Source organism: Polistes dominula, unplaced genomic scaffold (assembly GCF_049000335.1).
Source record: "Polistes dominula isolate Pdom_NZ unplaced genomic scaffold, Pdom_raw_medaka contig_26, whole genome shotgun sequence".
In the NCBI taxonomy this organism is placed as follows: domain Eukaryota; kingdom Metazoa; phylum Arthropoda; class Insecta; order Hymenoptera; family Vespidae; genus Polistes; species Polistes dominula.
The window spans coordinates 864,783-877,414 of record NW_028300939.1 but is presented as its reverse complement, the minus strand read 5'-3'; the positions used below and the strand labels follow the sequence as shown (position 1 = coordinate 877,414).

The window sequence follows — 12,632 nt, the reverse complement described above, 5'->3', positions numbered from 1 at the left end:
ATTTCTCACTTTGTTTTCAATTTTTGTTATTACCCTTAAACAGTTAAATTTCTTTCCCCCTATTTCTTTTTCATCTTTTCTTTCTATTTTCCCCCTCAACGTTCTTTTAACGAAGTAGAAATCATAAAGTAACCTAAATGTTGTTAAAAATAAAACATTGAATAAAATTAAATTAGAAATAAATCACAATAAATTAGAATATCATTGAAGTAATGGTAATGCCAATAGTTAAATGTAAAGTCAAGAAAAACAAAACAAAAAGTTGATAGATAAATGATAGAGAAATATAGTGGATAAAGATAGAGAAAATAAACTAACTAGGGAAGTTTGTTCAAGCAGGTTAAACGAAGAAAAGCTTAGGTACCATTGGTAAAAAACGTGCTTCACATTGCCAATGTATTCGCGATCGAACGGATTTTCTCTTCGTATCCTCAACTCTCTCTCTCTCTCTCTCTCTCTCTCTCTTTCTCTCTTTCTCTTATACTAACTTGCTCATTGCATATCCTTTTCAAAACGAGATTGTCAGTTTTCCACGCTTGATGAAATACGAGAGAGACTATCTTCTTCTTCTTCTTTTATTTTTATTATTATTTTTATTTTTTTCAGGTCAGTTACCATTTTACCTATTTATTTGTTTCCTATTTTCTTTTCTTTTTAGTTTAGTTTGTTTTAATCTTCTGTCTTTGGATTACATTTTCTATCTTATTTTCTTTCATTTCTTTTCATTATACAACTGTACTGTCTTATCTCACATTAACGAAATCAATAAAAGATAAATCATGTGATTTGTTCTCAAATATGATTCGCAAATGAAATCATTTGACATTTGCAAAGAATAAATTCTAATAATAACATTATTGAATAAATAATCACATTTTCTCTTTCATCAATCTTATCCAATTTATCTAATATTCTTCTTCAATCTTATTTCTTATTTATTTAAAAAATAAAAAAACAAAACACTTTGCCAACACAGAGTTAAGTATCATTCTAACAGTGTTGAAAGTTTAAATTAGGGCTTGCAAAAAAAAATAGATGGATAATTAACTTTCCTCTCTTCAACCTTATTTATTTAAAAAAAAAAAAAAAAAATAACAAGTTAACCATTTCAAATGAAAATAAACAAAATCAAGAATCACATATAAGATGTGTGTGATCACTGGTGAAGATTAGAAAGCTTAAATGATTGACTGACAGATTAAGTATCGTTCCTTAACCCAAACGGGGACTGAGTTTGATGGGTGGGGATGGGTTGATAGAGAGGAAAGGGATGGACAAGTGACTCATTAGGCAACGAATTAACGGAACACGGTGTAGGTGGTGTGCAAGCGCGAGCAAGTTGTCCGTTCAGAATAGGGTAGATTGATCAGGAAAGGTAAAGGGGGTTGCAATGATGGTAGTGGTGGTGGTGGTGGTGGTGGTGGTAGTGGCCTAGTGGTACGTATCGTAACTACGTGTTAACCCCTTCGCCCCCCCCCCTAGACCCTCTCAGTAATACCGAAAATCGATTCCTCCTGTGGGACAGAAGTCTGTGAGAACACAGACTTGTGTGTGGGAAATATAGTGACGCTTGTGTTCTATCTATCTCAAGTTAAACCTGAGAATTTCAATGATTGGATCGTCATTGGGTTAGACAAAGATGGATTGATGGTCCAACTTAAACGAAACGATTACCTATAGTACCTGTATTGTCTGTGCTACTAAGTAATATCTCACCTTTCTCCTCATATCATCCTTTTATATTTTCTAATTTTCTACATTCTATTTTCTCATCTTATTATTATTCTTCTTCTTCTTCTTCTTTTTGATTTTTTTTTCTTTTTTTTTTTTTTACGTAATTAATATCAGTTAGGTATTTTTAGTATGGATAGAAAAATTAGATTAAAATTAATATGATGGGTTAACGAATTTCAAAATCTCCATTTTAAAGGAAAATTCATAAAACATATTTCCCAGTAATCCTTGTCAGGAATTATAATGAATGATATGAGAAAGATCAGATAATTATACATTTCTTATACGAATAAATATGTAAAAGAAAAAGGTAACAGTTTAAATAATTCAATAATGTAATATTTTATTAAAAGAAAATGAAATTAAAGTTGTAGATATGGATAATGGATATAGATAATGGTAAAATGGAGAAGGATGAGTTTTCACAAAACCGCAGATATGCGATCGGGTAAATTTAATTTTATCCTCGTTTTGCCTACTATCTATCTACTAGCAAACTAATACACTAGCAAGCTGTGCTATTCGTTCGTTCGTTCGTTCGTTCGTTCGATCGAACCTTCCACAAATTTCCAGTGAAGACAGAATTTCAGGAATCCGAAACAATCACCGTATGGATACCTGGTGCCATGATCGTGGTTTATGAGAGAGAGAGAGAGAGAGAGAACAAGTAATGTTGCCAACACTCCTTTCTAAAACTAGTAAATTCAATTTGATAGAAAATGAATTTCACTCACTTCACACTCTCTGTTTTTTTTTTTTTTTTTATTCTTTCTCATAGTTTAATGAATAAGTGTTACAACATGGAATATAAAATTCACGTTGTTAATTAAAAATATCGTTCAGTAATGATTGAACTATTCAAACTCGTTCTTCTCTTTCTTTTTTTCTTTATTTCTTTCTTTATTTCTCATATTTTGCAGAACTACTACTACTACTACACTACGATGTCCTGAATTTTTCTCTTCGTTAAAAAGTTTGACGATTTATTTTTCCTGCAATCGATCCTTTCTCTCTCAATCTTTCTAAAATATAATTCGATATTATATTAAATTATTTTTTGTTTCCAATTAAATTTTTCATTTCGTTGATAAGAGAGTTGAGAATAAACTTCTGAGTTTTCTTATCTTTCAAATGACCCATATTTTTTTTCTTTTTTTTTTTTTATAATATATACATGAGACTGATACATACAACGTGTGTGTGCAACGTAGAAAAATTTGTAAAGAGGTGTCTTTCAATGAAGATTCATAAGAAAAAAAAATATGTACTTCCACGTTATTTCTTCTTTTTTTTTTTTTTTTTCTTTCTTTTTATGAATATCTCCCTTCGCTCAGTACTTACAGTAATTATTTACTTTATGTAATACCTGTCTTACTATAAAATGAGCGGGTCATCTGAATGACGCATTAGTACTCACTGTTGCAGACTGTCGTCGAGATGTGTCGGAATAAGAGGCAGTGTAAATTCAACACGAGTCCAAAGACCTTCGAAGAGGATCCATGTCCTGGTCTTCCAAAGTACGTCGAGGTCGCTTACAAGTGCAGTCCTTGTAAGTTATCATTTTTAGTTAATATATACATCTAGATTAATTACATAAATATATATATAATATAAAATAAAATATAATAAAAAAAAGAAGATGAATTATAAGTATCTACTTTCAACTGCATATGCAATTGCATATTCAACTGCATATTCGATCAATATTCTTTTCTTTTCTCTTTTTTTTTTTATTACTTTATATTATGTGTAATTATTTAAATAAAAAAAAAATATCAATTGCATACATGTGGACGAGTTGAAAATATACATATACATATTTGTAACGTTATAAATATTATTTTTAAAGTTATTTTATAAGTTATATTTTAAGTTATTCAAATTAATTTGAATATTATATTATATTTTTAATATATTATGTTATGTATAATATTAAATTATAATGTCCACTTATAAATAATAATACTAATAATAATAATTATTATTATTATTATTTGTATAATTACGTGTGAATGTGAAATGAGTTCATATGAGATTGTATGAGATTATACGAGTTTGTAATTTCATTTAATTCATTTTTTTTGTGTTTCTTTTTTTTTTTTTTATTTGTTAATGATAATCGCATACATATTCAATGACCGAATGATACATTCATTTGTAACAATACTTGAATATATATAACCAAGTGTTTCTCAATAAGTGGCACGTGCGTTAGTTCGTTCATTCGTTCGTACGTACGTTCGTTCGTTCATTCGTCGAATGGATTTGCGGCCGACACGTGAGGTGTCGGCTGGCTTTGGCACGTAACGCGACACGTGTAATATGTAATCGTCACGTTGACGTATTACACTTGGACGAGCACATTACCCAGTGTGTTACACATATATACGTTTAGGTATGTGTTTATTTCGTGTATCGTTGAACCATCTCGTATTGTTTTTAACAAGAATTTCTGATATAAGTTTAGTACATTTTTTATTAGACAAGTATGTTCTATGTTTTTTAAGGATTAAATTAATTAAATGTTAGATTAAAAGATCGTAATTGGTTTAAAAAAGAAAAAAGACAAAAAATGTTTGCGCAAAACTTCTTGCACGGTGATGATCTTTTGTGAATGAGAGAAAGTACACGCGTTTAAAAATCCGGAAATGGGTGGTGTTTTGTAAGAAAAGGACGAAGAAAAGAAAATGAATGAGCGAGAGAAGGTTGGATAGAAAAAGAAAAAATAAGAAAAAAGACAAGATTTGAACCATGAGAGGAGTCAAAAAATCTAATAACATCTCCTTTACGAAGCCACCGACTCGAATATCCATCCCTTTTCATTATTCACCGGAATTCTACGGGAAATAGTCGAAAAAAAAAAGGGCCGGACGTTCTCAACAACGACTTCCTGAAAAGAATTCCATTTCTTCGTGTATATATAACAAGTAAACGTGTATCTGCACATGAATTTATTTGTGTATATGTGTATGAGTATATGAAAGAGAAGGAAAGAAAAGGATAACGCGTTCGTTCAATTGCTTTTTTGCTTTTTCATTTTATTTTTTTCTCTTCTCTCTCTCTCTCTCTCTTACTTTTTCTTTTATTTTTGGATCCTCTTTCACTCTTATTATATCCCATTTTTTTTCTTTTCTCAACATTTAGAATGTGTATACATGTTCATACGTATACCACCCTCCCCCCACATGTACATAGAAATATCATTAATAATTCGAAGTAGGGAAAATGGGTCGATCGAAATAGAAAAGAAAACGAAATATAGGAAAAGAGAGAAAGAGAGAGAGAGGGTTGATGGTAGGAAGGAAGGAAAGGGGTTATTTGTAAGGAAAGAAAAATATTTAAAAAAAAAAAAAAAGGAACTATGCATTTTCACGATAATAATCACCATTGATGATGAGTTTATCTATTCTTTTCTCTCCCAATTTTTTTTTTTTTTTAATTCTTTGTCTTTCTCTTTCTATTTCTCAAAACCCTTTTTTTTCCTCCCACCCACCCTGATCATCCCTCATTTTTTATTATTTTTTTTTATTATGATTTTGCTTTACCTTTCAGTCGAGAGAATTGTGCCAATTAAAAAATCCAACCCGTCTCAATTTCTATCGGTTCGATTATTAGGAAAGGTTCGGTTGGATTGCATTCTCTTTCTCTTTCTTTCCTTTATTTTTTTTTTCTCTCTCGTTTTCTCTCCCTCTCTCTCTCTCTCTCTCTCTCTTTCTCTCTCTCTCTTTCTCTGTCTCTTTCGTTGAGTAAGGTTGGTACGTTTTCCTTGTTCGAGAAATTTCACGAACCATTTAACATCGGTGCCTTTGCAAAAGTTCGTTCTTTACCTGCCCTTCGATAGCTTCCTCTTTATTCAGGCGTACGCTAATAACAAAAGGTAGAAGGAACAAAAAAATAAAAGAATGAGAGAGAAAGAAACACCGAGAGAATGAATATATATGTATATATAAAAAGGTATATAGAGAAAGAGTATTGCAAATATGAATGCATTTATTGTGTAAATGCATAGAATATATACATATGTATTTGTAAACACGATAAATAATTATGATGAATTTCATTAGTATTTGAACTGAATGTTTAATTAACACAAGCAGTATTTATTAATATCATTATTATTATTATTATTGAGAAATATAAGAAATTATTTGGAACAAAAAGAAATGATATTATCGATTATATTTGTAGATGCATATGTTATAAATAATTATTAATTTCAAATGTAAGAGAAATAGATAAATAGATTGAATAAGAAAGAGAGAAAGAGGTGAGAAATAAAAGAGGTATGTTTTTATAAATAATATAATAAATAAATAAATATATAATAAAATACATAATAAAATAAATATACAATATATTTGTAATACTATTCGATAACTTGGTACAAGTTTTATAGATATATAATACATAGAAAGATAATATTAACGATATACATGTATATATATACACGTATCACATATATATATATATATTGATACATTTTAGCAGTCTAGAACAAAAGCACACCTACTAGTACTACATGTAATATATTTGCGTCTTTCGCAACCCTACTCGCGTTGGTGGTGGCATGCGATTCTCAATTTTCTCGAAAATCTCGCCAACAAGGGATGAAGGTAGTAAGAAAGGGGAGGGTGAACAAGGGGTAACAACTACTAGACGACAATATCGGCTCTTCTCCACCTTAGATCGTCTTTACTACACAAACTTCGCGAGTATATAAGTAAGCGGTTACTATGTACGTATATGTACTTATATATACCTTGTATATATGCAAGTATGTAAGAGAGAGAGAGAGAGAGAGAGAGAAAGAAATAGACTTAACGTAAATTGTCGACTCAATAAAGTAAGACATAGAAACACTTTATCTATGGTATAAGTGTTGCTGAACTAACTTGACTTTTGTGATAATAAAAAGAAAAGAAAAATAGTAGTAAAAAGTGTGTGGTGTCTAACTCGGACCTAATTTAAGTAGTTTAGGTAAACCATAAAGAAAACTATTTATAGAAAGATTTAAAATAAAATTAATAAACATTATTTATTAAATTATATTAAATAATATAATTAAATAATTGTATTTATTTAATTATATTTAAATAAAATAATATAATATGGTGTACATTATATTTTTAATACATTTTCAAATAAGTAGTTTAGATAAATCATAAGGGAAACGATTTAAAGACACGTATAAAACAAAGAATAAAGAAACATAATTTATTATATTACAATAAATAATATAATAAAATAACTATATTAATTGCAATTTTTCAAGTTAAATATTTAATTTAAACTATAATAAATTAATTTAATAAAAATAAATTAACATAATATCGCATTACATTGTCAATATATTTTTAGATAGAAAAACATTTATAAATGTTTAGGATACGAATGAAATCTTGGTAAACCAAGTTAGTATAGTAAATTTATTATATAAAAAAAGAAAACTAAAGCAAAGAAAAAAAAAAGGGGAGGATGTATATTTTTTTATTTACTTTAAATATTTCTTTTCTGTTTTCAGACGAATTCAGGAGGAAGGTGGTTTGCGAAAACGACGTTGTTAATCTCACCTGTCACCCTGGACAGAGAGTGGCCATTTTACGTGCGTCCTTTGGTAAACCGGAGTACGAGTCCTTTCAGTGTCCGCAACCTCACGGACTGAAAAACGATAGTGAGTCCGCTCGATTAATGACCCTTTTGTTTAAAACAACCAAACGCTGGAAGAGGAAGGTGAAAGGGGAGTGTTATCGATCGAAAAACTTTCTCTCTCTCTCTCTCTGTCTCTTTTTTTGGCTTTGATATTGCAAAGAGGACTACGAGAGAGACTGAGAGAGAGAGAGAGAGAGAGAGAGAGAGAAAGAGAATGAGAGTGAGAGAGAGTATAAAAAGACGATTCGTTTGGGTGCGAGTCAAACGAAACGAAATTCATCGAATAGTTTTTTTCCGAATGCATTTTCAATCTTTTCTACTTGCATTTCTTCCTAGTTCTATATCGATTGATAGATCGATGGATTGATAACGATTTTTATTCGACTACGTTAGCATGTTGCTGTCAATTTTGTATTTTTTCTCTCTTGTTTAGCTTTTTTTTTGTTTTTTCCATTTTGGTTGCTTTGGTTTATTGAAAACACTGTGTCAATTTTTCTTCTTCTTTTTTTTTTTCTTTAGTTTTTTAATTTTATTTTTCAGTATTATTATATTACATTTATTAGATTTTTATTTTTTATTATTATATAATATTATTATAATTTAATATAAATTAATTTATTAATTTAATATTTATCATTTATATTTTAGTAATTTATTTTAAAATATAAATATTTAATAAATATATATATATATTATAAAAATATATAAACCAATAAATATAGAAACAAAATGTTGTTTCTATAGTGTGTACCTTTTGTAAGAGATTAACGTGGAGTTTAGGTTTATGTATTATTCGAGTAACGTTCGAACTCGAATTAGATTCGGTTCAACAGGTGTTGAGATTTTGAAATCTTTAGTACTCCTTACTGAAATTCCTTCTCCTTCTTCTTCTTCTTCTTCTTCTTCGTCTTCTTACTTCCTTTCAAAGATTGAAACAGAAGTTTATTTAATGTTTCAAATTCGACTAAAGTTCTTGTTAACAATCATTCATTGTTATTTTAACGATATCATTTTCTTCTCTATGTTATTTGACAGCTTGTACAGCGACTTATGCTACTGAGACTGTAATACAAATGTGCCATGGAAAACGACATTGTTCCATCGTGGCAAACAGCACTACGTTTAACGACCCATGCAGACCGGAAATCAAGACGTATTTCGAAGTCGTATATACTTGTGGTAAGTTATATATTATATACATATATATATATATATATATATATATATATATATATATATATATATATATATATATATATTATTATTGAATTAATATCACATTTTCACAAACTTTTAATAGTATTACTTTAATAATTTATTATTCAATGGATTTGTACTTTATTTCTTTATTTATTTCTTCAATGTATATTCTATAGAGTCATTTTTCAACAAAAAAATCCACCAAAAAATGTTGTTAATGTAAGAGGATAAAGAATATATTTTTCGAGATTCAAATTCAACGGGTATTACATTTTTCATCAAACGATGAACGAGTAAAAATTGATGTGGGGAATATAAAAAAAAAAAAAGAAAGAGAAAAAAAATAAAAAATGAAAATGAAAATGAAAAATGAAAAAGAGAATGATAGAGAGATAGGAGATAGATAAAACAAAAAACAAAAAGAAACAAAAAAAATAGATCTTCAATCCGATATCTAGAATATCCAATTTTAACGAATCACGTTTTGATGAACAAAAAAAAATCACATATATATATATATATATAAAACAGGATACGAATTAAATCAAATATTCATGGTAAATACTTCTATTTTAAAAAAGAGTCGTTCATTAAAGTGAATAAGTATTTTATATATATATACTTTACACACACATATGTACGCATAATATACGTACAAAAAAAGGGGGTGATGTATTTTCAATGCAACAATTTTAACATTTGTTAAAACATTTTTTTTTTTGGTTTTATTTTATCATAAAAGGTAAAATGATAGAATGAAAAAGAACAATAAAAAGGGGAAAAAAATAAGAGTAAAAGTAAAAGAAAGTAAGAGGATGAAAAAGGGTTGGAATAAAAAGGGACGATCGATGAGAGTAACTTGAAATAAAAAAAAAAAAAATAAGAAAAAAAGGGACTTTTGAAACAGTAACTGTAAAGTATAAGGTTCAAGTGTACTTTAAAGGATATGGTATGTATGTATATATATATTCGTTTCTGGGTTAGCTAATGAACAAAGGATTAGCAAGTGAACGGTTTTTGACCGTAGGTGAATAGTTTGAAATTCCTCCCTTAATGTCACCGATTGACCCTATTTCGAAAGCTTTAAAACAGGATTGGCGAATGACCGAACGAAACGAAACTGGTTCGAGCGTTGTTCGGCAAAAGGATGAACACCGAAAACGATGTGGGGGCTTTTCACTTTGGATTGCTCGTTTCTGTACTTAATGGTTGGTCAGAGTTTATTATCTGGGAAAAAGGTTTCTTTAGATAATTACCCATTATTTCTATCTTAGAATGGATACAGAAAAGAAAATAATAATAATAATAATAATGTATCTCATTCTCTTTCTCTTTTTTCTCATTATTTTTTATTTACTATATTTACTATAATTACAAAAGTTTTTTTTTTTTTTGAGAAAATAATTAAACTTTTTGATTTTACAAATGTATTTTGTATTCTTATGCAAATATAATAAATATAAATATAAATAAAATAATAATAACAATAATTAATATGTATTATAAAAATATATATCATAAAAATAATATAAAAAATAGAAAAAAATAAAAGAAATAAAAACCTATAAATAATTGTTTTTTTTTTCTACAATTTTTTCTAGATATTTTCAAAGTTGATTTATTTTAAAGCAAACAAAACTATAACTAAACCACACACAAAAAATTGAACTAAAAAATCATAAATTTTAATTAAAGTCTAGTTAAAGGTAAATTTAAAAAGAGAAAAAAAATAGAGAAAAAGAGAGAGAGAGAGAGAGAGAGAGAGAGAGAGGAATCTTTAATTACGACGATCATTAATGTACGAAATAATGAAAAGACCTCGGGGGTAAATAATTACTTCGTGATGTGGTTTATGATAAATATATATACATATAGATATATTTATCCTAGTTTAATAAATTTATATGCGAAAATGTTATTTTAATATTTAGTTGAAGATTTAAGTGAAAAAAAAAAAATGAAAAAAAACAACTTGAAATAACCTTAAAAGAAAGATGAAAAATGAAAGAAAGAAAGAAAGAAAGAAAGATTTTATTATGCACCCAGACGTATCGTCGTCATAGTCGTCGTCATAGTCGTCGTCATACTTGCTAACCACCCCCTATCCACCCCTGTCATCATCTTTTCGTCTTTTCTTTTCTCTTTTTAACCGGGTTAAGTAGAGTACTTTGCTTCTCCTATACTCGAGACATTTATAATGGCACTCGTGTTTTACTTCGTCAAAAGAGATAGTTGATCTTCGAGATGTACGGGAGTGATATAAAACGTTCAAATAAATTGTTATGACTTTTTAAAACACCATACAATAATTCGTCATTTGATTTATACATTTTCTTTTTTTTTCTTTTCTTTTCTTCTTCTTATTTATGATTTATTTTTTCTTTTTTATTGAAACAACGATTTTTCACAATTTCAACAGTCTCGTTTCGTTTTATCTTCTTCTTCTTATTTTTCTTATTTGTGTATTTGATTACTCGATTATTTTTCTAGAAAAAAAAAATCTACACAAAACAAGGCATAGGGGTTAAAAAAAAAGATAGAAAGAAGGGTATAAAAATGCGATCATGTGGTATTCTAATTTAGCAAAGAGTTATGTGTTAGAGTCATGGCGTTTCTGTTGCACGCAACTTTTTCTCTACCACTTCCTCCTCTTTCTCGTTTTTTCAACCTACCACCCTTCTCCTTCCCTCTCGTCTCCTCTCCTCATTTCTCTCTTTTTCTTTATCCTTGTCTTGTTAGGAAAAAATGAAATATGCGCATATGTTGCCAACGTTAGAAAGTATTATATATATACATATATATAAAACAAAAAAGAAAAAATATTCGAGGAATAATAAATACTGGCATTCACAAATCTGTCTCGTGAATTTTATTTTTTATATTTTTTCCTAATTTTTTTTTCTTAATGGTCATACCTTTTTTTTATTTTATACTTGATATTTTGTTTAAATAAAAACAAAAATTGTGACAAGAAAATTATTATTCTTTAAGATTTTGTAAGTTAGTTTACTGATCAGATACTTGAATGCTTGATTTGTACTACTGAAAATTTTCTTACCAGATAAATCTGTGACTTGTACTACTTAAAAATATCATCAGATAAATCTGTGACTTGTACTACTTAAAAATATCATCAGATAAATCTTTGACTTGTACTACTTGAATGTTAATTCTATTTGAAAGTAATAATTTCTTTTCATGTAAAAATTTAACAAAATGAAAAATATGTTTAAATATTATACAAGCATCTATTTAATTATTTATCCATGAAGTATAATATTAAAATATGAAATATTTTCTCAATTGAAATGAGTTCATTTCAAAACGTAATAATTTTTAATTAAAAAAGAGAGATAGAGAAACATTCGTAATAATTTGGAAATTCCAATAGAATTTAAATTATCAAACAATATCGGATAATCCAGAATAAGTTTATTAAATAATCCATAACCAATTGGTATGATTAAAAAAAATCTATGAAACATAAATTTTGAATCGTCTGCGTATTAAAACGAGAAAAAAAAGCTTTACGAAATGATCGTAGGTAATATGTGGTTTTAACCATGTGACACCCAGCAGGTAGGGTTGTCATTGACAAGAATGACATTTCGGCAACGTAGTAATAGGATGCACTCGGTCGTAGCATGAGTGTGTTTAACGAAGTATCGATACGCTCGAACAATTCAGTCCCCAATTGAGAGGTTCGGACATGAAACTCGAGTATCGCGTCAATCAACGCTACCTGGAAAATCAGCTGTCCACCGGTGGTGGGTACGAAGCTAATTAGTGTACAAAACATCGCTAACGTGTACGATAACGTTCAACCTCGTATAGGGTGATGGTAGCCCTGCTTAACTGTGCTACTACTACTACTACTACTACTACAACTACCAACATCGCAAAATTCTGTGTTAACACACGAAAATTCAATGCGTTTCACGTTCGACTAATGATTGGCAGATATTTGAACATTAATATGACGTATTAACTTGTCCATCTTCTTATTGACAATCAAAATTACAATTGGTTTTGCGAGAAGGGGTGTAAAT

General features: G+C 28.6%; 1 protein-coding gene across 6 annotated transcripts in view; it reads left to right on the top strand.

The window, feature by feature from the left end:
* The window catches only part of LOC107072366 (uncharacterized), a 134,622-nt gene that overhangs the window by 97,735 nt on the left and 24,255 nt on the right, over positions 1 to 12,632 (top strand). For 5 of the 6 annotated variants that reach the window (XM_015332232.2, XM_089171470.1, XM_089171471.1 and 2 more), the window contains 3 exons: positions 3,145 to 3,283; positions 7,256 to 7,405; positions 8,419 to 8,562. In XM_015332232.2, coding sequence (XP_015187718.1) covers positions 3,145 to 3,283; positions 7,256 to 7,405; positions 8,419 to 8,562 — 433 coding nt within the window. The remainder of the gene's footprint in view (positions 1 to 3,144; positions 3,284 to 7,255; positions 7,406 to 8,418; positions 8,563 to 12,632) is intronic. The other variant, XM_015332238.2, reaches the window with a different exon arrangement.